Source organism: Protomyctophum parallelum (genome assembly GCF_964188405.1).
Source record: "Protomyctophum parallelum genome assembly, chromosome: 2".
NCBI lineage: Eukaryota > Metazoa > Chordata > Actinopteri > Myctophiformes > Myctophidae > Protomyctophum > Protomyctophum parallelum.
In genome coordinates this window covers 48,281,906-48,309,259 of record NC_139699.1, presented here as the reverse complement: position 1 = coordinate 48,309,259, position 27,354 = coordinate 48,281,906, and the positions used below count along the sequence as shown (strand labels likewise).

At 44.1% G+C, this 27,354-nt stretch overlaps 2 protein-coding genes across 4 annotated transcripts in view; one reads left to right on the top strand and one right to left on the bottom strand.

The window, feature by feature from the left end:
• Window positions 1-21,997, top strand: part of nav2a (neuron navigator 2a) — a 156,731-nt gene extending 134,734 nt beyond the window's left edge. For all 3 annotated transcript variants that reach the window (XM_083760220.1, XM_083760219.1, XM_083760221.1), the window contains 16 exons: window positions 379-462; window positions 626-749; window positions 2,023-2,237; window positions 6,383-6,567; window positions 7,113-7,266; window positions 7,944-8,118; window positions 8,792-8,889; window positions 9,531-9,626; window positions 11,253-11,433; window positions 11,894-12,129; window positions 13,238-13,389; window positions 13,656-13,727; window positions 13,821-14,017; window positions 14,679-14,797; window positions 17,895-18,095; window positions 19,491-21,997. In XM_083760220.1, the coding sequence (XP_083616346.1) occupies window positions 379-462; window positions 626-749; window positions 2,023-2,237; window positions 6,383-6,567; window positions 7,113-7,266; window positions 7,944-8,118; window positions 8,792-8,889; window positions 9,531-9,626; window positions 11,253-11,433; window positions 11,894-12,129; window positions 13,238-13,389; window positions 13,656-13,727; window positions 13,821-14,017; window positions 14,679-14,797; window positions 17,895-18,095; window positions 19,491-19,616 (2,415 nt within the window). In that variant the 3' untranslated portion in view covers window positions 19,617-21,997. The remainder of the gene's footprint in view (window positions 1-378; window positions 463-625; window positions 750-2,022; window positions 2,238-6,382; window positions 6,568-7,112; window positions 7,267-7,943; window positions 8,119-8,791; window positions 8,890-9,530; window positions 9,627-11,252; window positions 11,434-11,893; window positions 12,130-13,237; window positions 13,390-13,655; window positions 13,728-13,820; window positions 14,018-14,678; window positions 14,798-17,894; window positions 18,096-19,490) is intronic.
• A 590-nt stretch (window positions 21,998-22,587) lies between these two features.
• On the bottom strand, window positions 22,588-25,637 carry dbx1a (developing brain homeobox 1a; the record flags this gene model as incomplete). Its single annotated transcript, XM_083759680.1, has 4 exons — window positions 22,588-22,923; window positions 23,252-23,454; window positions 24,991-25,089; window positions 25,229-25,637. 4 exons carry the CDS (start codon window positions 25,635-25,637, stop codon window positions 22,588-22,590), a joined length of 1,047 nt encoding a protein of 348 aa, XP_083615806.1.
• Window positions 25,638-27,354: the final 1,717 nt, after the last annotated feature.

Below are 27,354 nucleotides of genomic sequence, written 5' to 3'. Positions count from 1 at the left end.
GAATTGTTTGAATTCATGCTTCCTAATGATGTGTTTTGCGACAGAGAAATCAAAATCTTTGCAATGCCACTGTAAAGTTATTCTCCATTATTATGCTAAACCGTGTTTCTCATTTAGGCCTGACCTCAATTTTTTTTTTAATTCTTCTAAATCCTCCAGTTTTCTGAAATAAAAATGTTCATGATTTTTCAAAAAATAGCAGACCTACAAGCTCGTAGCGCTCCACTCGGTGGCGCGCTATGAGCTTGTAGATCTGCTATTTCTCAATAGCTAAATTATAACATAATGTTTAAAACACCAAAAAAGGGGTTCCCGCCCGTATTGAGAGCCTCTAAGAGTTTTACAAATATATTTCTGATGGATTTTTATTCCCCACAGGCTCACCTGGTGGCAGCGTTCGAGCAGAGTCTAGGCAACATGACCATCAGGCTGAAGAGTCTCACCATGACCGCAGAGCAGAAGGTGAACCTCTTTCGTGTTGGACGCGTTGTTGTGTCCACCGCACCATTCGGAGCGACATTTTCGGCCTCAAACATGCTAAGCCTATATTACTCTGTTGAGGACACGGTCAAAGTATAACGCAGCTCTCTAAATACTAATGCTTTTGTCTCCGTTGACTCTGTAGGACTCTGAGCTCAACGAGCTGAGGAAAACCATCGAGCTGCTGAAGAGGCAGAACGCCGTGGCGCAGGCGGCCATCAACGGAGTCATCAACACCCCGGAGCTCTCTCCCAAAGCAGACAGGACAGGTGAGGCCGACCCCCCCCCCCAGCCCCCATGAAACCACACATTACACACACACATTACCACACATTACAGACAGGACAGGTGAGGACGACCCCCCACCCAGCCCCCATGAAACCACACATTACACACACACATTACCACACATTACAGACAGGACAGGTGAGGACGACCCCCCACCCAGCCCCCATGAAACCACACATTACACACACACATTACCACACATTACAGACAGGACAGGTGAGGACGACCCCCCACCCAGCCCCCATGAAACCACACATTACACACACACATTACCACACATTACAGACAGGACAGGTGAGGACGACCCCCCACCCAGCCCCCATGAAACCACACATTACACACACAAACAACATGTTAGTGGAGCTCTCTCCCAAAGCAGACAGGACAGGTGAGGACGACACCCCACCCAGCCCCCATGAAACCACACATTACACACACAATCTCTCTCCCAAAGCAGACAGGACAGGTGAGGACGACCCCCCCCCCCCCCCCCCAGCCCCCATGAAACCACACATTACACACACAAACAACATGTTAGTGGTGGGAAAAGGTACTCAATAGTTTTACTTCAGTAAAAGCACCAATACTGCAATTTAGAACTACTTCGTTACAAGTGAAAGAACGGAATTGAAAATGTACTTGCGTAAAAGTACAAAAGTATCGGCATCAAAATGTACTTAAAGTACTAAAAGTAAAAGTACTCATACTGCAGAATTTCACAAGTTCAAAATGTGTACAAAATCTATTGAAAATAGCCGAAATGTATAGGGTTGAAGTGGTTAATGTATGTTTACTAACCAAAATTTAAATCTCCAAAATAACTAGTAACTAAAGTTTTCAAATAATTGTAGTGAAGTAAAAGTACAAATTCTGGCTCTGAGATGTAGTGGAGTAGAAGTGAAAGTACTAGAAATTGGAAATACTCAGCTAAAGTACAAATACCCCAACATTGTACTTAACCCATTCTGGGCGGGCACCCATTTTGGTGTTAGCATCATGTTATGCTTTATCTATTGAAAAATAGCAGATCGTATTGTAGGTCTGCTATTTTTGAAAAATCAGACTGTGACATTTTTAGAATCTGATCTCAGGTCAGAATGGGTTAATCAGACCACAGTGTGTGTCCGGTGGAAACCTCGTATGAATCTGATCTCAGGTCAAAATGGGTTAAGTACAGTACTTAAGTAAAAGTACTTAGTTACTTTCCACCACTGGTCCCTGACCCTGTCTTCATCCTGATTCCCTGCCTCTCAGGTGGCAGTAATGGCAGCCCCCAACAACACCATCAGCAACACCACCACCATCATCAGCAGCAGCAGCAAAGCCAGCAACATCAGCCTGACCTGCGGATCCGGAGGCAGCTCTCCTCGGACAGCGTCAGCAGCATAACCAGCGCCACCAGCCACTCCAGCGTAGGTTCCAACATGGACACGGATGCCAAGAACAAGAAGAAGAACAAGAAGAACTGGGTGAGTTGTCTCTGGGAGTGAGAAGATCCACCTTCCCTGTGCTGTTATAAAGCAAAGTCTGGCTAAAGTCTAATAAGGGTGCAGTTTTTACTTAAAACTGACACTTTTCGGAGGTACAGGCACACGACACATGTCGCCGTCATGTGCTGTTACCGTACAGCGATTGTCGGCGACAGGTGTCGTGTGCCTTCAGATTTTTGTACGGTCGCAGATGCAGCTTTAAGCCCAAACCACACCAGTGATGCAGCTCCTTGCAACCAAACAATTGTGAGTAGTTGCATAGTAGTTGCCATTATCCCCAATGGCAGTTGCAACTAGTTGCATTGGTGTAGTATGTCCTTAAAACTGTTTTCTTAACAAGGAGTTGCAACTAGTTGCATTAGTGTGGTATGTCCTTAAAACTGTTTTCTTAGCAAGGAGTTGCAACTAGTTGCATTAGTGTGGTTTGCGTAGTTATTGTATGGCTGAAGCAAATAAAATGGTTTGATGTGCTAGTTTACTACTAGGCCACTTGAACCTCGGCTTGAATTGCCACCTGGTATCTACAGTGGTAGCATCACCCTGTCTCGGAACCATAATGCACAGTATCTTTCTGTATGTTGTTGTTCTGTCTGGTGACAATGGACAATGCCTCTCACAGTTCCCCTTCCCTGCAGCACCATCACCCACAGGTGTCTGCCATCAGCACTCTGGGCTGGTTTGCCATTGTCAGTTCAGGTGTTATGTGGACATACTTTTCAATAATTAAGATTCTTGTAGACCTTTGTCTTTGTGATGGTATTTTTAGATGAGCTTCAAACTGCAAAACGTAAATGTACTGAGGCCAACTGTGTCTGTGTATTCATATGCCAGTCTATGTGCACATTTGTCCACCAGAGGGTGCTAAAAGCTTAAACAAACGTGGGCTGGGCATTATCCTATGATGCTACAAATATTAATCACACTATATTATACAGTAGTTAGATTAGTTACATTATGCAGACTAAGGGCTGTATTTTGCGTGTCTTAAGTACCAGGTCTTATTCCCTAACTTGAGTAAACTAAAGACCTGGAGGCGTGATCAATGCCATTTGGCTATTCTGAGTGGCCAAAGAGCATTGATCACGCCTCCAGGTCTTTAGTTTACTGAAGTTAGGGAATAAGACCTGGTACTTAAGACACGCAAAATACAGCCCTAAATCTCTTCAGTGAAATCTACAATCTTACAAAGCATATCAACGCGGCACGTTGTGAATCTTGGCCTATTTTTGCCAAATGCCGAAACAGGGCATGGGGTTTTGTGGCTTTCGCCTTTATTTTATATTTTTTCATGGAGGGACAGACAGTAGGCTGACAGGAAATGGGGGGGGGGATGACATGCAGTAAAGGCCGTCGGGATCGGGAGTCGAACCCGCGGCACACTGCCAGACTGGATTATACCAGCCAAGGTGCCTGGACCGCTGAGCCACTGCCCAGGCCGGGCTGCCCGGGCATGGCCGGGTTCTTAACAACTAACAATAGATGGCAGGTTGGAAGACAATGACGACTTAATGCAACAACGTGTCTGTGTTGCTGTGCCTGCAGTCGTAGCTCATGTGAGTTGACAGGCTGTGTGAACGCAGCGGCCTGGGAGTCGCTCAGCAGATGCAGGTCCCAGACAGTGTGTTGGTCTCATCGAGTTCCTGCTTTTAGGTTGCAATGATAACAAACGACCTTCCTATGTCTGGAGAGCAGACTCCAGGTGTCAGGGACTCGGTGTGTGTGTGTGTGTGTGTGTGTGTGTGTGTGTGTGTGTGTGTGTGTGTGTGTGTGTGGTTTCCTCTACTGTAGCATGTCCATGCATGTGGTCTATATGGTCCTAGTGTATGCGTTTGATTTGTAATGGTGTGTTGGTTTATACGGGCTGTGCGGGTTACAGGATGTAATGGAACATGGTGAATTGTAGCTGTCTTATCATGTAGCCTACTGCTTTTCATATTTCGTATGCAATATGAAATGTGTTTTACAGAATGTAATAATTGGTTGTAGGCTCCAGGCTGTAGACGGCTAACATGTTATCGGTGGTAGTGTGTTAGTGAAGGTTTAATAGAAGTTTGACTTGATTTATTACTAACCCATTGGTAGTTTATCAACAGCCTATTTATTATCTGTTGCTTCCAATTCATGCTTCTTCTCCCCTTTTCATATGCTAGCCCCACGGTCCTGTTCACGGTCCTGTGCACAGTAAACATCCTCAGTGTTCATTTATCCATCTGTGACTCTGAGAGAGTACATTAAATTCATCTTTAATCTTTAATTAAATTAAATAAATCCTGGGCACACCTGACCCTTTATGCCTGAACTTCTTTGCCACATTTTGCTATCTTGAAAAACATTTTAAAACGGTTCAACTAGCTGATCTACGTCATCGACACGTTGTGAGCTTGTCTATTATAAAATAAAATAAATTTCAAAATAGTAAAAATCACACTTGTGACTTGAGGAACGCTCTCATCGCCGTACAATCATCATACATCACATTCCGTGCTCAGCCAATCGAATCATCTCACATTTGGTACTCACAAACACACAGAGCTGGGGATAGGAGGGGCTAGTTAGTGCTCCTCAAAGAAATGTCAAATATGTTTAGGAATAAGGGGCAAGGGGTGGCACAAGACATAATAGCACTTACTCGCTCAGAGTTCATTTAACACCCAGGACTTTACAGTGGATGAACATGTGCGGTTTGTCTCTTTCCTTGTCTTTCCTTCTGTGCTATCGCTTTGATGTGGCAGGTGTATGAGGTAAGGAATGGATGGTATGGAACAGCAGCTAGCCCCTCCCTCCAGCAGCTAGCCCCTCCCTCCTCTAGCAGCACTATAGGTTTACTAAAGCCAAATTCCAAAACCCAAAATCTCGGCCACTCGCTCACACACACTCGGTCACTCCAGCATGGTGGTGTCACGGTGAAACTGGTGACCTGCTGAAATACGTCACAATCCTGTTGACATCACATAACGTCAGTGTCCGAACACAAATCATTGCGGTTTGTTCATTAGCAGAGTTCAACCTATAGCGGTGTTTAGTCCACGCATTTAAAGACTTCCATGTAAGTTGTGTGAAGTCCACAAGATGGCCACATGTTTCGGCAGGGTACCAATTTCACCATAATTTGCCATGCTGGAGTGAGTGAGTGGCCGAGATTTTGGGTATTGGAATTTGACTTAACTGTCCTGTCCCCCTGTGTCCTCTGTCTGTCCTCTGACTCTCTCCTTAGTCTGCACTAGTGCTTCTAGTATCCTATACACCCTGTGGCCGATGTCTTATGGGACCTTGAGTCACCTGCTCCCAAACACAAACTTCTCGCTCAAAGCATGCGGTTAAATTTGTACACCAAGTTACAAATGGATAATTTGAACCCATTTAGGCCTGACGTCGAAATAAAAAAAAAGTCTTCTGAAAGAATGTATATACTGTATATTCAAAGATTTGTGCCGCATTGTCACAATTTTTCAAAAATAGCAGACCTACAAGCTCGTAGCGTGCCACTCGGTGGCGCGCTATGAGCTTGTAGATCTGCTATTTTTAAACAGCTAAAGTATAACATAATGCTTAGTTAAAACACCAAAAGGGGTGGTGTTACAAATGGATAATTTGAGGATTTAACATACCGGTATGCATATTAAAATTACAGTGATTAGGCCTATAGTCTCAGACCGACATGGTGCGCACATGCACACACACACTTTGTATATGCATATTATTTGACCCAGGCCATTACACACCCTTGGTAGCATGTGCTAACAGCACAGACCTATACTTACAAAGTAGTGAATTTGCCATACAATCATTTTGCTACACAATTGTGGTTTTAATGTGTTATTATTATTATTATTATTATTATTAATATCACACTCTCAAATGAAAAGATTGTGTTTAGAGACAGCACTCAACCCATAAGACGACCTATTCCTTTATTTCCTCGCCTTTCCGTGCACTCTCTTTCCAACTCCTTCAGAGCTGTTTTCCTACCCTCTTTTCCCTCTCAGCCACGTGTGTTGGCGGGTCATTCCATTCCAAGCACACACACACACACACACACACACACACACACACACACACACACACGTATTCCCCGTGATCTCACTGCCCCCCTCCTGCCCCTGTTTGTCGTCCCCCCCACACAGCTACGGAGCTCCTTCAAGCAGGCGTTCGGCAAGAAGAAATCCCCCAAGTCGGCCTCCTCCCACTCTGACATCGAGGAGATGACGGACTGCTCGCTGCCCTCCTCGCCCAAGCTGCCCCACCACAACGGAACCACCTCACACGCTCCTCACCACCACATGCTCAGGAACACACACTCCAACTCGCTGTACGTATACAGGACCTGTGCAGCATGAGCTGGAACAGTAAAACTGTTCTCGATGTTTAATCCAGCTTGTAGGTCTGCTATTTTTGAAAATTCGTGAAAATGTGGCCCAAATGTTTGAATATATTCTTTCAGAGCGAACGTTTTTAACTCAAATCTTTACTTCTGGCATAGAAACATGGGTATTTCAGAAAACGTCAAAAAAAGTCAAGATTTAGAAGACATTTGTAAAATCGTCCTCAGGTCTAAAGGGGTTAATCTGGAAACGCCAGGGGGTCTGTTGTATATCTGTTTGTGTGTGTATTTAACCTACTCTCTATATATTTCATTGATCAGAATTGATCAGAGGATTATACTAGGCCCCGCCCCCTCCTTTTTCACTTCAATCAATCAATTTGCCACTCATGTTGTGAGCTTGTAGATCTAGGGTAGACTCTCGGGTTCATGTAATTAATTATCTTGCTGTGTGTGTGTGTGTGTGTGTGTGTGTGTGTGTGTGTGTGTGTGTGTGTGTGTGGGTGTGTGCGCGCATGTGTGTGTGTGCGCAGACTGTCGGAGTGTCTAGACAGCGAGGCGGAGACCGTGATGCAGCTCCGCAGTGAACTCAGGGAGAAGGAGATGAAGCTGACAGACATCAGGCTGGAGGCTCTCAGCTCCGCTCATCAACTGGACCAGCTCCGAGAGGCCATGAACCGCATGCAGGTACAGCAGTCACACCCCGTTTTTGCACAGTTCATTCACAGATCCTGCCAGCATGCCTTACATACAAAGATGCCCTTGGCTGGTAATCCAGTAGTGTGGCAGTGTGCCGCGGATTCGATTCCCGATCCCGACGGCATTTACTGCATGTCACCCCCCCCCCCCATCTCTCTCCCCCACTTCCTGTCAGCCTACTGGATGGATGGATTTTATTTTGTCATTGGACACAAGTGTACAACGAAATTAATCCTACTGCCTACCCCTCTATAAAATATAAAATAAAGGTGAAAGGACCGCTGGACAGGTCTAGAGGTCCTAGAGGGCACCTAGGCTCCAAGTCCTGATCCCGACCTGTTCTCTCTCTTCGTTTCCTGTCTACATACTGTACTATAAAGGCATGCATAAATTACCCCGAATAAATCTTTTCTTTTTTAAATCAACGGCATTCGCATAAGAAAGGCTTTACACAGCAAGATGTCCTTAAAAGCAATGTTAGATTGAGAGTAAGTAAATGTAGTTGACGTGTGTTTGTGTGTTTGTGTGTTTGTGTGTGTGTGTGTGTGTGTGTGTGTGTGTGTGTGTGTGTGTGTGTGTGTGTGTGTGTGTGTGTGTGTGTGTGTGCGTGGGTGCGTGTGTGCGTGCGTGCGTGCGTGCGTGCACGTTTGTGTGTATTCCTACAGTGTGAGATAGAGAAACTGAAGACGGAGAATGACCGTCTGAAGCTCCATAGTTCTCAGGTGTCCATCTCCTCGTCCCCTACTCCACACCACCACACACAGCTCCAGGGCCAGGGCCCCGGCCCGGGCCTCTCCCAGCACAGCATCAACCTCAGCACCAGCGAGTCCACCAGCCTGGGTAAGACTAGTCTGTTTTCATTGGTTCCCAGATGGGGTTCATACGGTTTGTTAGACATCCTAACAGTTCCCACAGGCATTAGTCCGACAACACCGTCGCTCCCGTGGCCGGGTTAAAACTCACCCGTGGTTCCTGACATGCGCGGCAGGTTAAAACTAACCCATGGCAGGTTAAAACTAACCTGTGGCTTCCTGTGAGGTTAGGTTTATGGTTGGGCTTTGGGTAGGGTGTCGGACTCATGACTGTAGGACTGGTGTGTTGCGGGACGGAACACATGCACCCTCCCAGATTAGGGCAAGACAAACTTGTCTTGCATGTGTGTGGATTCTGTCGACATGTAGCAATTTAAAAACCCACATTAAATCAAATTCACGTAATCCGTACTGTGTTGTGTTTCCGTGTGAAACAGGATAGGCAGGCGGGACATACTGTCGGGAATACAATTAATTTGAACATTGAAAAGTGGGCGTGTCATAGCTAACGTGCAGAATTGCAATTCAAAGTTGAAGGTTGATTCTTGGTGGATGTCATGATGTTGGTTGGAAATTGGTCCGTTCATGCCTACGTCGTATAAGCACACGTCGTGTGTTGTTTTACAGAAACACACACGCTCACTGCTGATTGAACGGTGTTTTGCTGTGTGTACTTACTCTGCTTGTGTTCGTCATGACAGACATGCTGCTGGATGACACCGCTGGTGATGGAGGCATGAGGAAGGAGGGCCGCCATGTCAGGATAGTAGTCAGCTTGGACGAGGACAAGTGGAGAGAGGTGAGAGGTTTTTTTATTTAACCCAGATCGGAGATCGGATTCTAAAAATGTCTTCTACATCCTGAAAAAGCTATATGTTTCTATGTCAGTCGTTCGATTTTTCAAAAATAGCAGACCTACAAGCTCGTAGTGCGCCACTCGGTGGCGAGCTATGAGCTTGTAGATCTGCTATTTTTCAATAGCTAAAGCATAACATAATTCTAACACCAAAAGGGGTTAATATGTAATGAGAATTCTCTTTCATTCCTTGTCCATCTCCACTGTACTGTCTCTACACTGCCAGCAAAGCAGGAATGCCCTACTATACCTTGTATCTCCATATTTGCCTTACTTCGTCATACAAGTGTTGTGCAATACTGCCCCAACTAACCTCAGTCACAAATTCACAATGCATCGTGTTCATCGTGTGAAATGTTCAACCAATGAAAAGTATGATCAAATCAAGAGCTTGTGGCTCAATAATAACCCCATTGGAACGGACGCAGGTAGTTGTTTTTCCATTTCTTGAAAAGTCAAAACGTGTTTGGAAACACAAGGTCTCTCCCGCCCGACAGTGACAACATCTAAGCCAATACATTTCATGGACGCTGTCGATCAGGTGTCGAGCATCGAATGACGTTTTACCCACCTCTCTGTAACAGGAGAGCCGTCCTCACCACTTCCTGATCGGATGCATCGGCGTGAGTGGCAAAACCAAGTGGGACGTCCTGGACGGAGTGGTCCGACGCCTCTTTAAGGTAACATGACTGTACTAGTGAGACAAAGCTTCTGACATAACATGACTACTAGTGAGACAAAGCTTCTGACATAACAGGACTACTAGTGAGACAAAGCTTCTGACATAACAGGACTACTAGTGAGACAAAGCTTCTGACATAACAGGACTGTACTAGTGAGACAAAGCTTCTGACATAACATGACTACTAGTGAGACAAAGCTTCTGACATAACATGACTACTAGTGAGACAAAGCTTCTGACATAACATGACTACTAGTGAGACAAAGCTTCTGACATAACATGACTACTAGTGAGACAAAGCTTCTGACATAACATGACTACTAGTGAGACAAAGCTTCTGACATAACATGACTACTAGTGAGACAAAGCTTCTGACATAACAGGACTGTAATAGTGAGACAAAGCTTCTGACATAACATGACTACTAGTGAGACAAAGCTTCTGACATAACAGGACTGTACTAGTGAGACAAAGCTTCTGACATAACATGACTACTAGTGACAGTGAGACAAAGCTTCTGACATAACATGACTACTAGTGAGACAAAGCTTCTGACATAACATGACTACTAGTGAGACAAAGCTTCTGACATAACATGACTACTAGTGAGACAAAGCTTCTGACATAACAGGACTACTAGTGAGACAAAGCTTCTGACATAACACGACTACTAGTGAGACAAAGCTTCTGACATAACATGACTACTAGTGAGACAAAGCTTCTGACATAACATGATTGACTACTAGTGAGACAAAGCTTCTGACATAACATGACTACTAGTGAGACAAAGCTTCTGACATAACAGGACTACTAGTGAGACAAAGCTTCTGACATAACAGGACTACTAGTGAGACAAAGCTTATGACATAACATGACTACTAGTGAGACAAAGCTTCTGACATAACATGACTACTAGTGAGACAAAGCTTCTGACATAACATGACTACTAGTGAGACAAAGCTTCTGACATAACATGACTACTAGTGAGACAAAGCTTCTGACATAACAGGACTACTAGTGAGACAAAGCTTCTGACATAACATGACTACTAGTGAGACAAAGCTTCTGACTTAACATGACTACTAGTGAGACAAAGCTTATGACATAACATGACTACTAGTGAGACAAAGCTTCTGACATAACATGACTACTAGTGAGACAAAGCTTATGACATAACAGGACTACTAGTGAGACAAAGCTTATGACATAACAGGACTACTAGTGAGACAAAGCTTCTAACATAACAGGACTACTAGTGAGACAAAGCTTCTGACATAACATGACTACTAGTGAGACAAAGCTTCTGACATAACATGACTACTAGTGAGACAAAGCTTCTGACATAACAGGACTGTACTAGTAAGACAAAGCTTCTGACATAACAGGACTGTACTAGTGAGACAAAGCTTCTGACATAACATGACTACTAGTGAGACAAAGCTTCTGACATAACATGACTACTAGTGAGACAAAGCTTCTGACATAACATGACTACTAGTGAGACAAAGCTTCTGACATAACATGACTGTACTAGTTTAGTTTAGTTTAGTTAGGATCCATATTCTATAGGATCCCCACAGTTTCCATGGTGTCATGCCTGTAACGTGTGTTCCTTCTTCATCAGGAGTACATCAGCCACGTGGACCCAGTGAGCCAGCTGGGGCTGAGCTGCGACAGCGTGGAGGGCTACAGCATCGGAGACGTCCACCGCCTCAGCAACGGCCCAAGCCCGGCCCACACCCCCGAGCTGCTGCCCTGCGGGTACCTGGTGGGAGACAGCAACACCATCAACATCCAACTCAAAGGTACACATTTCAACACTCTGTGTGTATACTGTGCAGCTCTGTAGTCGCATTCAATTCAGACCAAAAAGAAACGGGCAAAAAGATACAAGTGGGTGTTTCTTAACAAACATTGGTCATATACTGCATAGACCAGTGGTTCCCAAACGATTTAGCTCGAGACCCAGGAGAAACATTTGATGTCTCCCTGGGACCCAAACTAGTGAAAATAGCCAAACTACAAACTCGCAACACACGATGAACACGATGCACTTTTTTTTTTTTGACGCTTACACGCCCGCACGGCATGTGTTTGTAAAGCAATCAAGCGCTATCCCCTTCCCCAGTACAGCTGGAATCAGCTGCGAATGATATAAAGTGATTGAAGGAGTGGGTCACGTGACGGTAACCAGCCAATCAATTATTGGGACTACCCGTTTTAGAATCCTTCTTTATACTCTTATCTATGGCGTGCCCCGACTAGGTGTGAGCAGTGACAGCGTGGACTCTCTGGTGTTCGACACCCTCATCCCTAAGCCCATGCTGCAGCGCTACGTGTCCCTGCTGAGGGAGCACCGGAGGGTCATCCTCTCGGGACCCAGCGGGACGGGGAAGACCTACCTGGCCAATCAGCTGTCCCGGCACTTCCTGCTGCAGGAGGGGCGCCCCCTGACCCCGCACGCCGTCGTCACTTTCAACGTGGACCACAAGTCTAGCAAGGTATATACAGCATGCAGCAGTGTTGTTTTTATGGTTGTTGAAGTCGTAGTCTCTTGAATAGTTCATAGTTCATTTAGTTTTAGTCACCTGGAATGTCTTAGCGTTTAGTCTAGTTTTGCTCGACTAAATATCATACGATTTTAGTCGACTAAATCTACAGTTGCCTTGATGCCGTCATAATGACTGTTTTTTTTCACTTGCTGAAAATAGCCGATCTACAGCCCACAACGTGTCGCAGCGTGACGCGTTGTGAGCTTGTAGATCGGCTATTTTCATGCAACTAATTGTAAAATGACTTATACTGGATCTCTTGTCCACTAGTCCCTTCCTAACATTTTAGTCTAGTTTTTATTTGTTGATGAAATTGTCAATATATTTAGTCATAGTTTTAGTCATCATAGCTTAGTTTTCATTTAGTTTCCATTTAGTTTTCATCAGTGGAAAAAGGTAGTCGACGAAAAAAAATTGTCTTAATTTTAGTCGACGAAATCAACTCTGCAGTACAGAACGTACACAGTGCTTTAATTGAAGATAAAAAAAATAAAACTTGGTTCAATATGTACCTTTTAACTTAAAGGTATATTCAGTGATTTCACTTAATTCAAATATCACTTATTTTTTTGTTTTGTTGTGATAATCCTCCCTACTATAGAGTGTGCTGGCCATATAAGGAGTTCCTCCCTGTCCCCAGTTAACCCCTGGGGGTCAAAAAACCTTAGGTTTCGTTTTTGACTCTCTATCCTGATTGGACGAAAGGCTGGGTCCCACAGCCAAAAACGAAACCTAAGGTTTTTTGAATGAAATCACTGAATATACCTTTAAGTTAAGTTGTCAATACACACACATGTTGAAATTGGACTTTCAACATTCCTGTGATATTGTCTTATATGAATATGTGACAATTAAATCCAAAACATATTGGGAAGATATAAACTAAGAACTATTTAAAAATATCATTAGACCCTGGTTAGACAACCCCCCCCCCCCCCCCCCACACACACACACACAAACACATACACACCTTTCAAAGTCTATTATTAAATTATCTCTCTCTCTCTCTCTCTCTCTCTCTCTCTCTCTGTCTCTCTCTGTCTCTCTCTCGCTGTAGGAGTTACGTCAGTACCTGTCGGGTCTGGCAGAGCAGTGTAGTGGTGAAGGAGGAGCAGAGGTCCCCCTAGTGGTGATCCTGGACAACCTGCACCACATCAGTTCACTGGGAGAAATCTTCAACGGTCTCTTCAACAGCAAATACCAGCGAAGGTCAGTCTGCACTAATATACTAGTTAGTCAATCTATGTACAGACTAGTTAGCACTAACTTACCAGCGCTGGCCAGTGTGCTGCATAACGGTTAGAGCATGCAATCTCCATGGAACACAATTCGTTATGCATAGCCTCCTAGTTGCAGCAATTGTATCCCTGCACGCACGCACGCACGCACGCGCACACACACACACACACACACACACACACACACACACACACGGTAGCATAATAGTGCTAACATCTCTCTCTCTCTATCCCCAGCCCCTACATCATTGGAACCATGAGCCAAGCAACATCCTCTGCACCCAACCTCCAACTTCACCACAACTTCAGGTATAATAATAAATTGTGTATGAAACAGTAGGTGAAACACCTTCCATTCGGTACGGTACAGGCCCTAAGTAAAAACGCTGTGTGCTTTGCCAGGTGGGTGCTGTGTGCCAACCACATGGAGCCCGTGAAGGGGTTCCTGGGCCGCTACCTGAGGAGGAAGCTGATCGTGGTGGAGATCGGCAGCCGGACGCGGAACGCGGAGCTGGTGAGGATCATCGACTGGATCCCTCGCGTCTGGCAGCACCTCAACCGCTTCCTGGAGGCACACAGCTCCTCCGACGTCACCATCGGTAGGAGAGAATGAACCGCGACGTTAAATGTGCAAGAGTTGTCGATTTGTACACTTAACAGGGTTAAACTAAACTAGACTATAGGCTATTGGGGGTGTTATTTTGTTTGTGTCTTTTACCTTCTGAAGTTATGGGTGCAAAAACGTTATAAAAATCAATTTCTAATCTCTCACACAACTCTCACGGTATAATCCAAGCGTGTTTGGTGTTTTAAACATTGTTATACTTTACAGTAGCTATTGAAAAATAGCAGATCTAAAAGCTCATAGCACGGCACCGAGTGCCGCGCTATGAACTTGTAAGTCTGCTATTTTTGAAAAATCGTGCAAATGTGCCTCAAATATTTGAATATATATTCTTTCGGAGGCATATTTCATATATTTTTTTGAAATATTGAGAACCACTGATATAGAAACATGAGGTTTTCCAGAAAAAAATACATTTTATAAAATATATTTTTTTTAATTTCGACGTCAGGCCTAAATGGGTTAATTTGTGGTTCCACTTTAGGAACTGAGATGCATGTTAACTCTACCTTAATTCTCCCTCTACCTTGTTTGTCCTGTAAATTCATTCATTGCCATACTGTCCCCATCTGCACAATATACTGTATGTGGTCCTATGTCTCACCTGTGTGAACTCCCCCCCCTCCCTCCTCCAGGGCCTCGACTCTTCCTGTCCTGTCCCATGGATGTGGAGGGCTCCAGGGTGTGGTTCACTGACCTGTGGAACTACTCCATCATCCCCTACATGCTGGAGGCTGTCAGAGAGGGACTGCAGGTAATTTGGACACATACTATACAGCGACAACACACCAGGGCTGGACTGAGACAAAACATTTGGCTCGGACATTTTCGCTGGGAATTTGGCCCAGACTGTGCCCACCAGAGGTCGGCCCACAGGGCATAATGCCTGGTACGTCCTGTGGCCAGTCCACCCCTGCAACACACACAACGCAACGCACACACACGCACGCACACACACACACACACACACACAGAGGCCCAATCCACTCCCTTGCTGACTCAATGAGCCCTCACTGACTTAGCTGCGCGTTCATGTGAAGTCTGCGAGGGCTTGAGGGATGTCCTATTTGAAATCGGTAAGTCAGTGAGGGCTCAGCCCCGCCCCTTTATGTGCCCTTTGCCAAAGTCACCATCAATGCTGACTTTGGCTGACTTTAGCAATGAAATTACCCACAGTTCATAGCGTTACCAGGGGAATGAGGGGATGTCAATCATTTAAGTATGCAAATTTGTTATGTATCGCGGTTAGAATGTCAACAAACACAATAGTGCTTTCTCACTGTTCTCAAAAGGAGACGGAATGGAAGGATATAGGCTATATATTTAATAACAATAATAATAATAAGGGAAACATGATGAGAAATGACTAATGAGCAAAGTAAAATAATATGGAAATGAAATGTATAATGAATATTATTATATATGAATAATTATTACAACCCATATCACACAGGAAAGTGTATTTATGAAACTAATAATAAAACGATCAGCTTAAATACTAAAATAGATGTGATAGACATGTACAAATAGGCCAAGCATGTAGGTAGGCACTGGCTGTGAATAAGGACAGTTTTTATAAAGTGATGCAAAGTGTCATGAATGGCAGACTCATCTTCAAAGTGCTGTCCCATTTCTTTCACAACAATTTGGAGCCCTTGCAGCCTCTCACCGTCAAGCACTTACAGCTGACGTCATTAAAGTCAATGAGGGTCCAGGGCTCAGGGCTTGAGGGAGGCAATTGGGATTGGGTCACAGAGACACACATCCTGTTTATCCTCACACATACGTAAATATGACACCCAGTCTGAAGTGAGCGCTGCCTTCCATTGCGGTCTGTATGAACTGGAGGAATACACTGACATATGAAATAGACACGGGCTGGAAAGTAATAAACATTTTCCGTGAATTACGCATTTAGGAGCTTCCACTATGCGTAACAATTATCTTGCGGGCGGTCACACAACCCACTATTCGTTTTGCAGACTCCTATATTTGCGGGTGGAGGTGTGTCCATAGGCGCGTCGATGCGCTTTCCCTATATTTGCTATCTCATGCACACAGGTTTAGGACAATGGAAAGTGCCTCTTCAAACCACTCGTAATGCGAATTCTGTTTGATAAAAGAATGCACTCCTGACTCTGAGATAGATAAGATAAGAGATAAGATCTTTATTGTCACTGTATGAGACATACAACGAGACAGTGAGACCTGAGTTGGAGCTGCCTCGGCTTGAGTCATGTTGCACAACATTCACAGCTCAGAGGTCTCGTTCTGTCTTAATTCTCCACAAATCTCTGTGATTGGAATTTTACTATAAATAGCAGTGTCAATTCCTTGTGCTTATTGTGTTTAATTGTCTAGTCAAATAATTTATTAGATTTGCACGAGTGAGGCTGTGTTGGAGCTGCTGGACACAAAACAACCCGGCCTCTGTATCAAATAGAAACTAGAAAAAGTGCCCTTCTGGGCACAGGTCTCCACCAGGATAGGAATGTAGGACATTGCAGCTTGCCTTCATCTGGTGGTTGGATAAAAGGGCAACAAAAGTAAATTAGAGGTAAAAACACTTTTCGGCCAGTTATAGCGCCACCTTGAGGCTGAGTTGAAATTGTTCATGTGGCATTTCTTCCTCGGCCTAGTGGGAATGTGCGTGCACAATTTCACGGAAATCACGCGATGTGTTCATGATTTGCAGCATTTTGTTTGAAACTGAGCACTCCTGTGAACTTTGGAAGCCAATCTTAACCAATCAGGATGGAGTCTGAGAAATCTGAAAGACCCGTTTCGTTGAATGGCTCTAGAGAGACTGTGTAGCAATTTGCGCGATGTTTGGACAAAATCTGTAGGTGTACTGTGCAAAAACTTGTTTTGCACAAAGCGGCCTCCTGGTGGCGCTATAACAGGCCGTTCTGGAAATTTTGGGGCAGAGGTTCATCGTTGGCATCCAGGGAGTGTGTGTGCAAAATTTGGCATTGACCGGGTTGTTTTGCACAAAGCGGCCTCCTGGTGGCGCTATAACAGGCCATTCTGGAAAGTTTGAGGCAGAGGTTCATCGTTGGCATCCAGGGAGTGTGTGTGCAAAATTTGGCATCGACCGGGTTAACGGTGGCCGAGATTAGCTGCTCACGGACACACACACGGACACACGGACGGACGGACGGAGTGCAAAACATACTCTCCCCCCATGCCTTCGGCCTGGTGGAGACAATAAGCTATATTTCAAGGCAGCAACGTGTGTCGCTCTTCCATGGCCATGGGCCATAGTGTAAATCACTGGGCATAATGTTAAATGGAGAATGGATCTCTTAAAGGCAATGGCAGGTGGCATGGTGATTGGTTTAATCATTGGAACTTCCCAAACCACACCTATGCATAATGTAAGGGCCGGGTAATGGGGGTTGTTTTAGGGACTTACGCTGTGGCACAAGATAACACATTTTACGGGGCCACACACACCTCTCACACAATACTAAATCCCCAAATTAACCCATTTTGGGCGGGAACCCCTTTTGGTGTTAGCATTATGTTATGCTTTAGCTATTGAAAAATAGCAGATCTTACAAGCTCAAAAATAGCAGATCTTACAAGCTCAAAAATAGCAGATCTTACAAGCTCATAGGACACCAAGTGGCGCGCTACGAGCTTGTAGGTCTGCTATATTTTTTTTAATCGAATAACCACTGACATAGAAACATAGCTTTTTCAGAAAACTGTCAGGATGTAGAAGACATTTTGTAGAATCGTTCCCAGGTGTGTAAATGGGTTAAGGAAAAAGGGCCCCTGCCGCAAGATGGAGTCCTGAGTGTGACCCTGAGAGTGACGTTGACCTTGTCTCTCTCTCTCTCTCATAGCTGTACGGTCGCAGGGCGGCGTGGGAGGACCCCGCGCGCTGGGTGATTGACACCTACCCGTGGTCGGCCGCGGCCACGCCCAGCGACTGGCCCCCGCTGCTCCAGCTTCGACCGGAGGACGTGGGCTTCGACGGTTACTCCGCCCCCAGAGAGGGAGTCAGGAAGGAGCCGCCGCAGAGCGACAGCGACGCCGATCCACTGGTGAGAATAGAAACACACACGCTTTTACCGTTCATGAAGTTCTTTGATTGCGAACGCAGTGAGCACTAACTGTAGAAGCTGGCCTAAACTGTCTGTCCGTGTGTGTGTGTGTGTGTGTGTGTGTGTGTGTGTGTGTGTGTGTGTGTGTGTGTGTGTGTGTGTGTGTGTGTGTGTGTGTGTGTGTGTGTGCTGTAACACCACCGGCCCGCCACCAGAGGGCGAAGCTGTATCACACACAAAAAACAAACACACAAAACTTAACTTTAAAAGAAATTAACTTAAAATGAAAAAACTTTTTTTTAAAACTTAAAAACATAACTTAAAAATAAATCTTAAAAAAAGTACGTAATTTATTCTAATTGTTGTTATTGCAATTTACGAGCTGCGTTCGCTTCCCGCATTCGCGCGTCTTACTTGTTGATTAGGAAGATCTGTCGATAATTCAATTCTGTTTCAAAGCGGTTTGTGTTTGCTATAGCGGGGGGAAGCAGCCATGTTGACTCAATGTTGACAAAAGGTCAAGTCTAGGGACACTAGTTACTCATGGTGAAGTCCATTTCTTTAACTCCCTGAAGTACCCCTAGGGGTCCCCGGACCCCACTTTGGGAACCACTGCTATAACTAACTATACAAGGAAAGGTAAATCTGTAGCATGTAGAAACCACAGTTCACAGGACTGCATAATATATGAACTTACTTTCAAATAGGATAGACTTTTGTCACAGACACATACTGTAAAGTATATGCCCATTTTGGGAGGGAACCCCTTTGGGTGTTTTAAGCATTATGTTATACTATAGCTCATTGCTATTTTTGAAAGATCGTGAAAATGTGGCACAAATCTTTGAATAGGCTATATATTCTTTCAGAGCGAACGTTTTTAACTCAAATCTTTGCTTCTGGGGGGTCCCTGGAACAACATATTTTTTCCTTAAGTGCCTATTGGAGGAAGTAGTCAGCACAATAGTGTGCAGTAACATCAATATAAAATCATCATAATTACAAGTATTTCCATAAGTGTAAGTGTATAAGTGTAAATAAATGATACATTGGAAACAACAGTGAAACATTAATCTAAGTAAGGAACAGTTGTGTACAAATAGTCTAAATCTTTTTTTTGGTAGTAGTCCTCTGTCATAATCCCCACCCATAAATAGCAGATCTACAAGCTAGGCTTGTAGATCGGCTATTTTCAGCATGCAACCAAGCTTTAAATGACAGTTTTAGTCTAGTTTTTATTTGTTGACGAAATTGTCAGCATATTTAGTCTTAGTTTTAGTCGTTGTAGCTTAGTTTCCATTTAGTTTTCGTCAGTGAAAAAAGGTAGTCGACGGACATTTATCGTCTTAATTTTAGTCGACGAAATCAACACTGCTCCTTCTTGTTTGGCTGCAGATGAACATGCTGATGAGACTGAAGGAGGCAGCGACGTCCTCCAGCCCTCAGAGCTACGACAGTGACTCCAACAGTAACGGTCACCAGGACGACATCCTGGACTCGTCGCTGGAGTCCACCTTGTGACCACGTCGTGTATTCTACTCTTTGTTTTATTTTGTTTTCAGTCACTATAAGAAGAAACCCCCCTCCCTTCGTCAAGAGTTTGACTTGATGCCACAAAACAAGAACCGCCTTAATTTGGGTGCTGGTAACCCAAATGTGAAGGGAATGATTGCAGGTTAGACAAAATGAGCAACAAAGTTTTTTCTTTCTTTTTTCTTCTTTTTGTTTTTTACCACAGTGGCCCTCTCAGCTCCTGTAGCAGGAGCCCTGTTAATAATAAAAATACTCAATGTGGGAAGAAGTGTCGCCATAGCCATCATCATCGGCCAACACCTTCCCATCCATCACCAGCCTCAAACGCCTGGCATCATTCTTTCACCGCTCAAAGGGCTGCTCCCTCAGCTACTGATGCCGAGGATGGCTACTAAAACTCCTTCGGGAGATTCCAAGGGTATCTTAAGAGACCTGACTTGAGCCCTCCAAACCGCTGGTGTTTAAGAGATTTGATCCTTGAATGAATCATTGGGGTTCCAGTTGTGATACGTTGAAACGTTTGAAACAGGAGGACCCAGGATTCAAAATGCTGGATGCTTTAATATAGATGACAGCACAAGAACCTCCAACCAATCAATAGGTGGACATCAGACAGCCATCCTCTTCTGTCATCCTCTCCGTCTGTGTGTGCGGCCTGCAGGGGGAGCTGCAGAGGCATGTCTTTGTGGATTCATTGTTTTGGTTTTTTTACAGGGTTGCACGTGTTTCTAGAGACACAAGATTTTTGTGAACCAAAATATATATAATGTTACCTGTAAAAAAAAGAAACTCTATTACATAACTTATTACATTCATCCCTTATAACACCCCAACAACCCCCTTCGTGTGTTTAGCTCACTGTCCATTTTTGCCCCCAGCTGCTGCTGCTGCTGTTGTAGCACAAGTCTCTCTCTTTTGGTGCTGGACTAAAACAAAACTGAACTAAAACAAACAATGCCTTACTCTTTTTTTCTTTTTTTGGTAACAGATGATGTGCATTAGCTACTTATTTGTCTGTTGTTATTGTTTATATGTCTCTAAAATGGGCAGTAAACTTTACAGGGCTCCGGGTCTCGCCAACCCCACCCCCCTTCCCGCAAGCCGCGCTCCGGGGACAGGCAAGGCGGCCTCGGTGGGGTCAAGGAGTGTTGACCCTTTTACCATATCAAACACCAGTGCCGCGGTATCGATGACGTGAATGGAAAAGCAGGCCTTTGGGTTTAGTATTTTTACGTTTGTATGAATAACAACCCCCCCCCCCCCTTCCCGCAGTGCTGAGAGATCTGTAAATATTCTGACAACCAGCGAGAGGAAAGAAACTACATAGATTCTTTTGGTGCTCTATCAATATGTGTTTCCCGTATTGATTAGATGAGGGACGATTCGTTGATAACAAAGCCTTGTCAAACTTCACTCTGTGCTTTTTTTCCCATGCTCGTCTGTTTTGATTGTGTTTTTTTTATGATCAACAATATGTTGACATAATCATGTAACAACTAGTGTACATGCTGCTTTGTTTATAGTAATCTAATTCTACTTGAGATATAATGGTACTATAAACTATAAGGTACTCCCGGCTGGGCGGACACGGACGTATTGTTTGGCATCGTTTGACTTGAGAAAGTTGTACTTTTTTACTCTTCAGTCCGGCCTTTGAGGAACAGTGGACAGAGGCTGTTTCAGTCCAGCGTTTCTTCCATTGCTATTGGTGTTTTTGAGTGTACTTATCATCACAGATTCCCTATGCAACATTCATTTTGATCTCAAAATGGAAGCCAAACCTGTGAGGTGCATTCCTGACTCACGTTTATTTTATTATTATAATTTTTTATCCCCAGCACTGCCAGGAGGTGTAAAACATGGTACAAACAGATTTGTGAATGCTTTTTTGGACTTGCGTCCATCATGTTCTTTGTCCATATAAATATATATATATGTGTTGGTGCATTTTAAAGAGGTTGTGTCTTTATGGTAAATGTAAGCACAAAAGAAAAAACGAATTATGTATGCTTTGTCTCGTGAAAAAAGAAAGCCTGCTTTTGAGATGTGCGGGTGCTGAATGGCCAGTCAGTTGATATTAACATACTCACAAAACTCAAATGAATGTGTTTAGCCTTCTTTGCTACAGTATATGTACATTTTCTATGTAACATAACTTTGTAAATATTTGATTACCTTGCAGCATTTTGATGACCCCTTTTCTAGCCGATTTGTAACAGTACTTGAAAATGAGTATGTTGTGTACAGTCTCTTACAGCAGAGCTGTGACTCTGCACAGGGCTATATGGAGAATTCAATCTGATATCACTGTACTAGTCTTAAGTTATTGTGATTCAATAAAATTAATGATTATTTATGGTCGAATTTAATCTTGTTCCTGTCTCTCTCTCTGTCTCATGAATATAATTCCACTGATTAGATCAAATAAGAAAATGTGAGTTTTAAGTATAGGTAGGTCAGCTAAATTGAATGTCAACACTTTGTCAGACAGACTGATTAAAAAGCACATTGAATTGTTTACAATTTTATTTGGCCTTTGTACAAAAGTATGAAACAACAATACATATATATACAACACATAATACATAGCAACATAGTTATTAAACAAATTCATATAAATTATTCATGAAATAGCTACTTATTTTTTCAATAAACAACTATTAAAAGTCAAGGTAAAAGAAACTATTGTTGGCATAAAAAATGTCCATACAAAATTGTACAAAATACTGTACAGTTGAAAAAGTAGCTGTGCAAAACAGCAAATCGTTTCATTTTTCAGAAGCATCTCGTAATGTGAGATTTATGTTTGTTCTGGATTTTTATTTTGTTGATATAGGCCTAATATGGAAACGATGAGGATATGGGGGTCTATCTGAAATCCAATCAGCGGTTGGCATACAGTTCATATTTTCACTTGACGGTCATGCTCATGTTCTATATTTGTAGGCCTAAAAATAATTTAAGATACAGTAATTTCTTCTTGGTCTGACTCTGAGAAGTCCGAGTGCTTGCTGGAGAGGGAGGGCGAGGAGGAGAGGTTGCTGGATCCGACGCTGCTCAGCTGACCCCCGGCCGTCGGGGAGAGACACAGCGCCCTCCTCCTCCTGCCAAACTCTTCGTCCTCCTCCATCTCCTCCTCTTCCTCCGCGGAGGACTTCTTGCCCACGTCGCTGAGGTCGGGGTGCGGGTTGGTCTTGGTGGGCAGCGTCTGCTCACGACAACCTCCCGACGACAGCAGCTCCCGTTCCTTGGAGTTCCTCCACTTCATGCGCCTGTTCTGGAACCAGATCTTCACCTGCAAGTGCAAAAAAAGACACGTGAGTTTTAATATGATGTGCACACAATGATCTGTAAACTGGATACTGTAGGCAAAGCAGTTGCAGGCCTTGTTAAAAAGTTTGTTCTTTTTTCCTACGAATCAACAAAGAATTAGTCTATATATGTAGCCCATGAGCCGGGGAATAGTTCATTAACGAGTTTTCGCTCCAGATCAAAAGTAAACAAACAGTATACAGTCTCAATCTAGTGCAACCAACAACAGGTTCCGTGCATCACGCACCTGTCTAACCAAGGTTCCTACACCTACTGCAACACAAACAGGCTATTTATTATTATTTATTTACCTGTGAGTCCTTCAGGCCCAGTTTGGAGGCCAGTTTCTTCCGGTCGGGTTTGCTGATATATTTCTGCTTCTGGAACATCTTCTCCAGGGCTTTGCGCTGCACGTCAGAGAACACCGCTCTCCTCAACATCCCTCTGCGCGGTTTGCCCCTGGCGGCCAAAGGCCACGAGAAAGTCCCGGGGATGGGAACAACAGATGAAGACGCTGCAATCCAATCAAAACAAAAAAATTAGGAGAACGTTATTTATTTATTCCCCCCCCCCCCCCCCCCCCCTTTATATCAACACATCGCAATAAACTATATTGCCACGGTGAAGTGTCCTGTAACTGTTTTTGCCGTGGCTTTTTCTAGTTTTTATGAATGCGCCTCCCCCCTCCCTCCCCTTCCTCCGCCATTGCGATACGTCTCCGCTTGGAGTGAAATGGCACGAGGTGACTAATTAGCACATTGGCCGGTCCCCAAGCGCATTGGTATGGTAAAGAGGTAGCATATCCTTTAAGGAACCCTGGCGAGGCTGGATAGAGGAGTTAATAAACCGTGAACAGTAATTGTGTAGTAATGAACTAACGCAGAAAAGACTCTGGACAGGCGGCGAAGGCCATATATTATCGCAACAAAGGGAGATTTACACTTTCAAACTAAACACCACTGCATACCAGAATACTGATGCCCAGGCCAGGGGCCCGGCGAGGCGCATTTTTTTCCTGCCCTCAAATCATTTTCATTAAATGAACACGAAAAGCTATTCAGGGACGCTCGAGTTGTTTTGTTGCGGGCATTCAGCCAGCCCGTGAAAAGACTCCCCAACTCCATTATGATTTGTCTTGAATGAAAGCACGGACTAGCGACTTTATAGACTTTTCTAAGAGATTATTCTTTATCTCAACTTCGTTGATTGGCCTGGATTGAGAATAGAGGACCGTTTAGGGCATAGCGAGAAGAGAAGAGTGTATAGATGAGGAGGAATTGGTAAACCTATACCCCATCCCATGATATGAGAGATGCCATTGAGAGAGAAATTATTGTGATTAAAATTAAAATAAAAGCACTTTGGAACTGTACCAACTAGCCTATAGCATAGGCCTGTCGGTTATTATAGCCTACAAAACGTGTTGTGTGCTATATTAAACTTTCACATATACAGTTGTTGGGACTCCCTCTGTCCCTGTGCGCACCCTGAGAAGCATGAACAATTTAACAACGACGCGCTATGTGGTCTTGTGAGAATATTGAAACGTCTCAATAGGGCCTAATAGGGAAATTAGTGCATGACTGGTTCACGCCTTTGGCCCGCCTGGTAGAAGTCACTACCCCGAGGTCTGTGGGTGGTTTGGCCGGTGGGAGCTGACCGAATTGGTCACGGTGCTGAAAGCTTTGTTGACCGCTGGGCGGCCCATTGCCCCGGCGCTGTGGGAAAACGCGGGGACGTGGAAATGCCAAAACGCCCCCAAAAGGGAAGAGGGGGGGGGGGGGGGACGACTCAACTTGCACCCTGGCTCAAATCGTGAGCATGACGATTTGGGATAATTGGTTAATTAGGGGGTGGGTGAAGACCCGGCAGGGGCACATGCAGGTCTTCTTAATAAGACATTGATTTCTGCTTCGCAATTGCGACCCAAAACAGAGAACATGCCAAACTAATTTTAAGTGCAAGTTGCAACAGTGTAGGGCAGGCTATATGCCAAACCAAAGACGGCGTGTATTCAAGTAGGCTAGATATAACAGAGAGCTGAGCTTACCTGGTAAATAGGGGGCCCTGAATAGAGGATGAAAGGTTCCGTCCCAGTAAGGAATGTGGAAAGCCTTGGACTGTATGTGGACCGTGGGAGGGGACGAGGCTGTGGAGGGGACATCACACACATTAGAAACATTATAATCTTTCTTATAGAATGGAAAATATAATGGCATATACAGAACTACAGATTCATGTTTAAAATGCATCTATATCACTGCATGCAGGCTTGCACTCAGTCATACCGGTCTTCGGTGATGGCGCCAGGATTGCGCTGACTCCAAACTTGAGGAACGTTGAATCTTTACTGTTTGACACATGAGACGTTTTCGGGGAGCACGATTCGCGCGTCACCGCGGCTGTCGTTGTGAACATCCCGCGCTCCGCCGCGTGCACGCCGGTGAAGGACATGGTGGCGGATGCTGTGGGCAGACTCAGAGAGACGGTGGCCGCCGACGGGATGCAGGTCCTGTTCATGTATGGCGCCGCCGCCGGCCTGCTTATCCGCAGCAGGTCCTCCACGAGAAAGCTGGAGTGGTTGTGGTGGAAAGTGGACGGCAGGGACTGGTGGTGGAGCGGCCCCAGGGCGGCCGCGGCGGGCCGATACAGCCCGGGGTACATGGCGGAGGGGGCGAGGACGCTTGGGATCATCATGGTCCCGGCTGCGATGTGGGAGGGAGGGAGGGGGAAAAAATCAGCTCTTGAAATATTCCGTCTTTTTAAAGCGAAGAGAAACTGTCCTGTTGAACGGGTAGCAAGCAACTCCTCTGGTTTCTCTCACTCCAGGGAGAGGCATTTTATAGCGGAGTGCCCCCCCAAAGACCCTCTGAGGGCTGACAGCCTCAACAATGGGGATCAACAAAGTTCTCCACATGGTTCGCTTTCATGCGACGTCCCTGGCGCGCTGATTGGCCACAGAGCGCAATTTATGATTGCATTAGACTTCATAAGCAAGCAACGCAATCTCCTGCACAAAAGGGGCACAGTCATCAATTTTACATATTGACCACTTTCCCTTTCTTGTGAATTTGTTTTGTTTGGCATGAGACGCAAGTGGACTAATTAAAAAGCAATCTTTAAAGATTCAAACACGGGTTGGGAACTGCCATTTTCCATTCAAGGTCCATTTTTTCGTTTATGGCTCAAACTAGGCATATATATATATACACCAATAATATATGGAGTAGGCCTATATATTTAAGTCATTCTATACAACATAGCTTACTCCAATAATTTTATTTAAGCCTATATGTGTTTATTGTGAGCACTTATGGCCTACATTAGGCTTCTGCACCACCACCTGAGATGGACATTTTCATAGGATTCTCAACACTCAATCTGGTATATAGAGCTCGTCATGGAATAATGTCTTAAACGGATTTCTGCTATCAAAACGCTTAAACAGATGTGTTAAATATCACGGGGTTTGTTGCAAAGTCTTCATTCAGGCAGCGCGCCGCTAAAAAGAAGGGCCTGCACATTGCGCGCAGAAGTGTGCGGCCGCTGATCCTGTTAACCATGAACTAACTGTCAGCCTCAGCTGCGGTGGCGCCCCACTCTCCTTTCTCTGCTCTCCCTTTAAAAAAAGGCCCTAGGCTACTGGAATAAAAGCTTTATTTCTAAAGGCGGTTTTGTTCTGCTATTTTAACCGGCTGAATAAAACTGCATCTGTGATTTGATTTAAAACGCATTCATATGAGAGGACACACAACCCCCCCATATATAAAACTCTTATTAAAGCGACTTGAGGCTGATAGCCGTGTTCTGTCAGCTTTGCCCTGAAAGCCGATAAACCAGACCGATCAGGCGAAAATACATTGCAGATCATGAAGGAAAAAAAGGCTGTTTTGTTTTTTGTTTGTTTACAAGGTAATTCAACTAACGGTATATTGTAGGCCTATTCATATTGTAATAACAATAATAGGTCATAATAATAATAACAATTATTAATAATAATAATGACCTAATTCTACTAACAAAATCAACTAATAAGAATATAGGCTAACTAACAATAATAATAGTAACAGATGCTATAATAAAATTGTAGGTATTTGATAATGATAATAATCACACCCGTGTGAAGTGACATTAAAGTCAATCTCATGTTGATTAGGTGGTAATCGTATGTGTCAAAACAAACATTCAATTCTCTTTATTGTTGGCATTTAATGTTTCTGTTAGGGACAAGATGGCGTAAATTTTCTCTTCATTATCAATGGCGTTTTTAAAACAAACATAATAAATAGACAACAAAAATAATAGCCTAATTTGACGATAATAATAATAGCTTATAATGGAGGGAATTCAATTAAAATAATTAAAATAAAAGTTTGATTTGATCTACAATTTGGTTTATCAGAAAAAGGTTAAT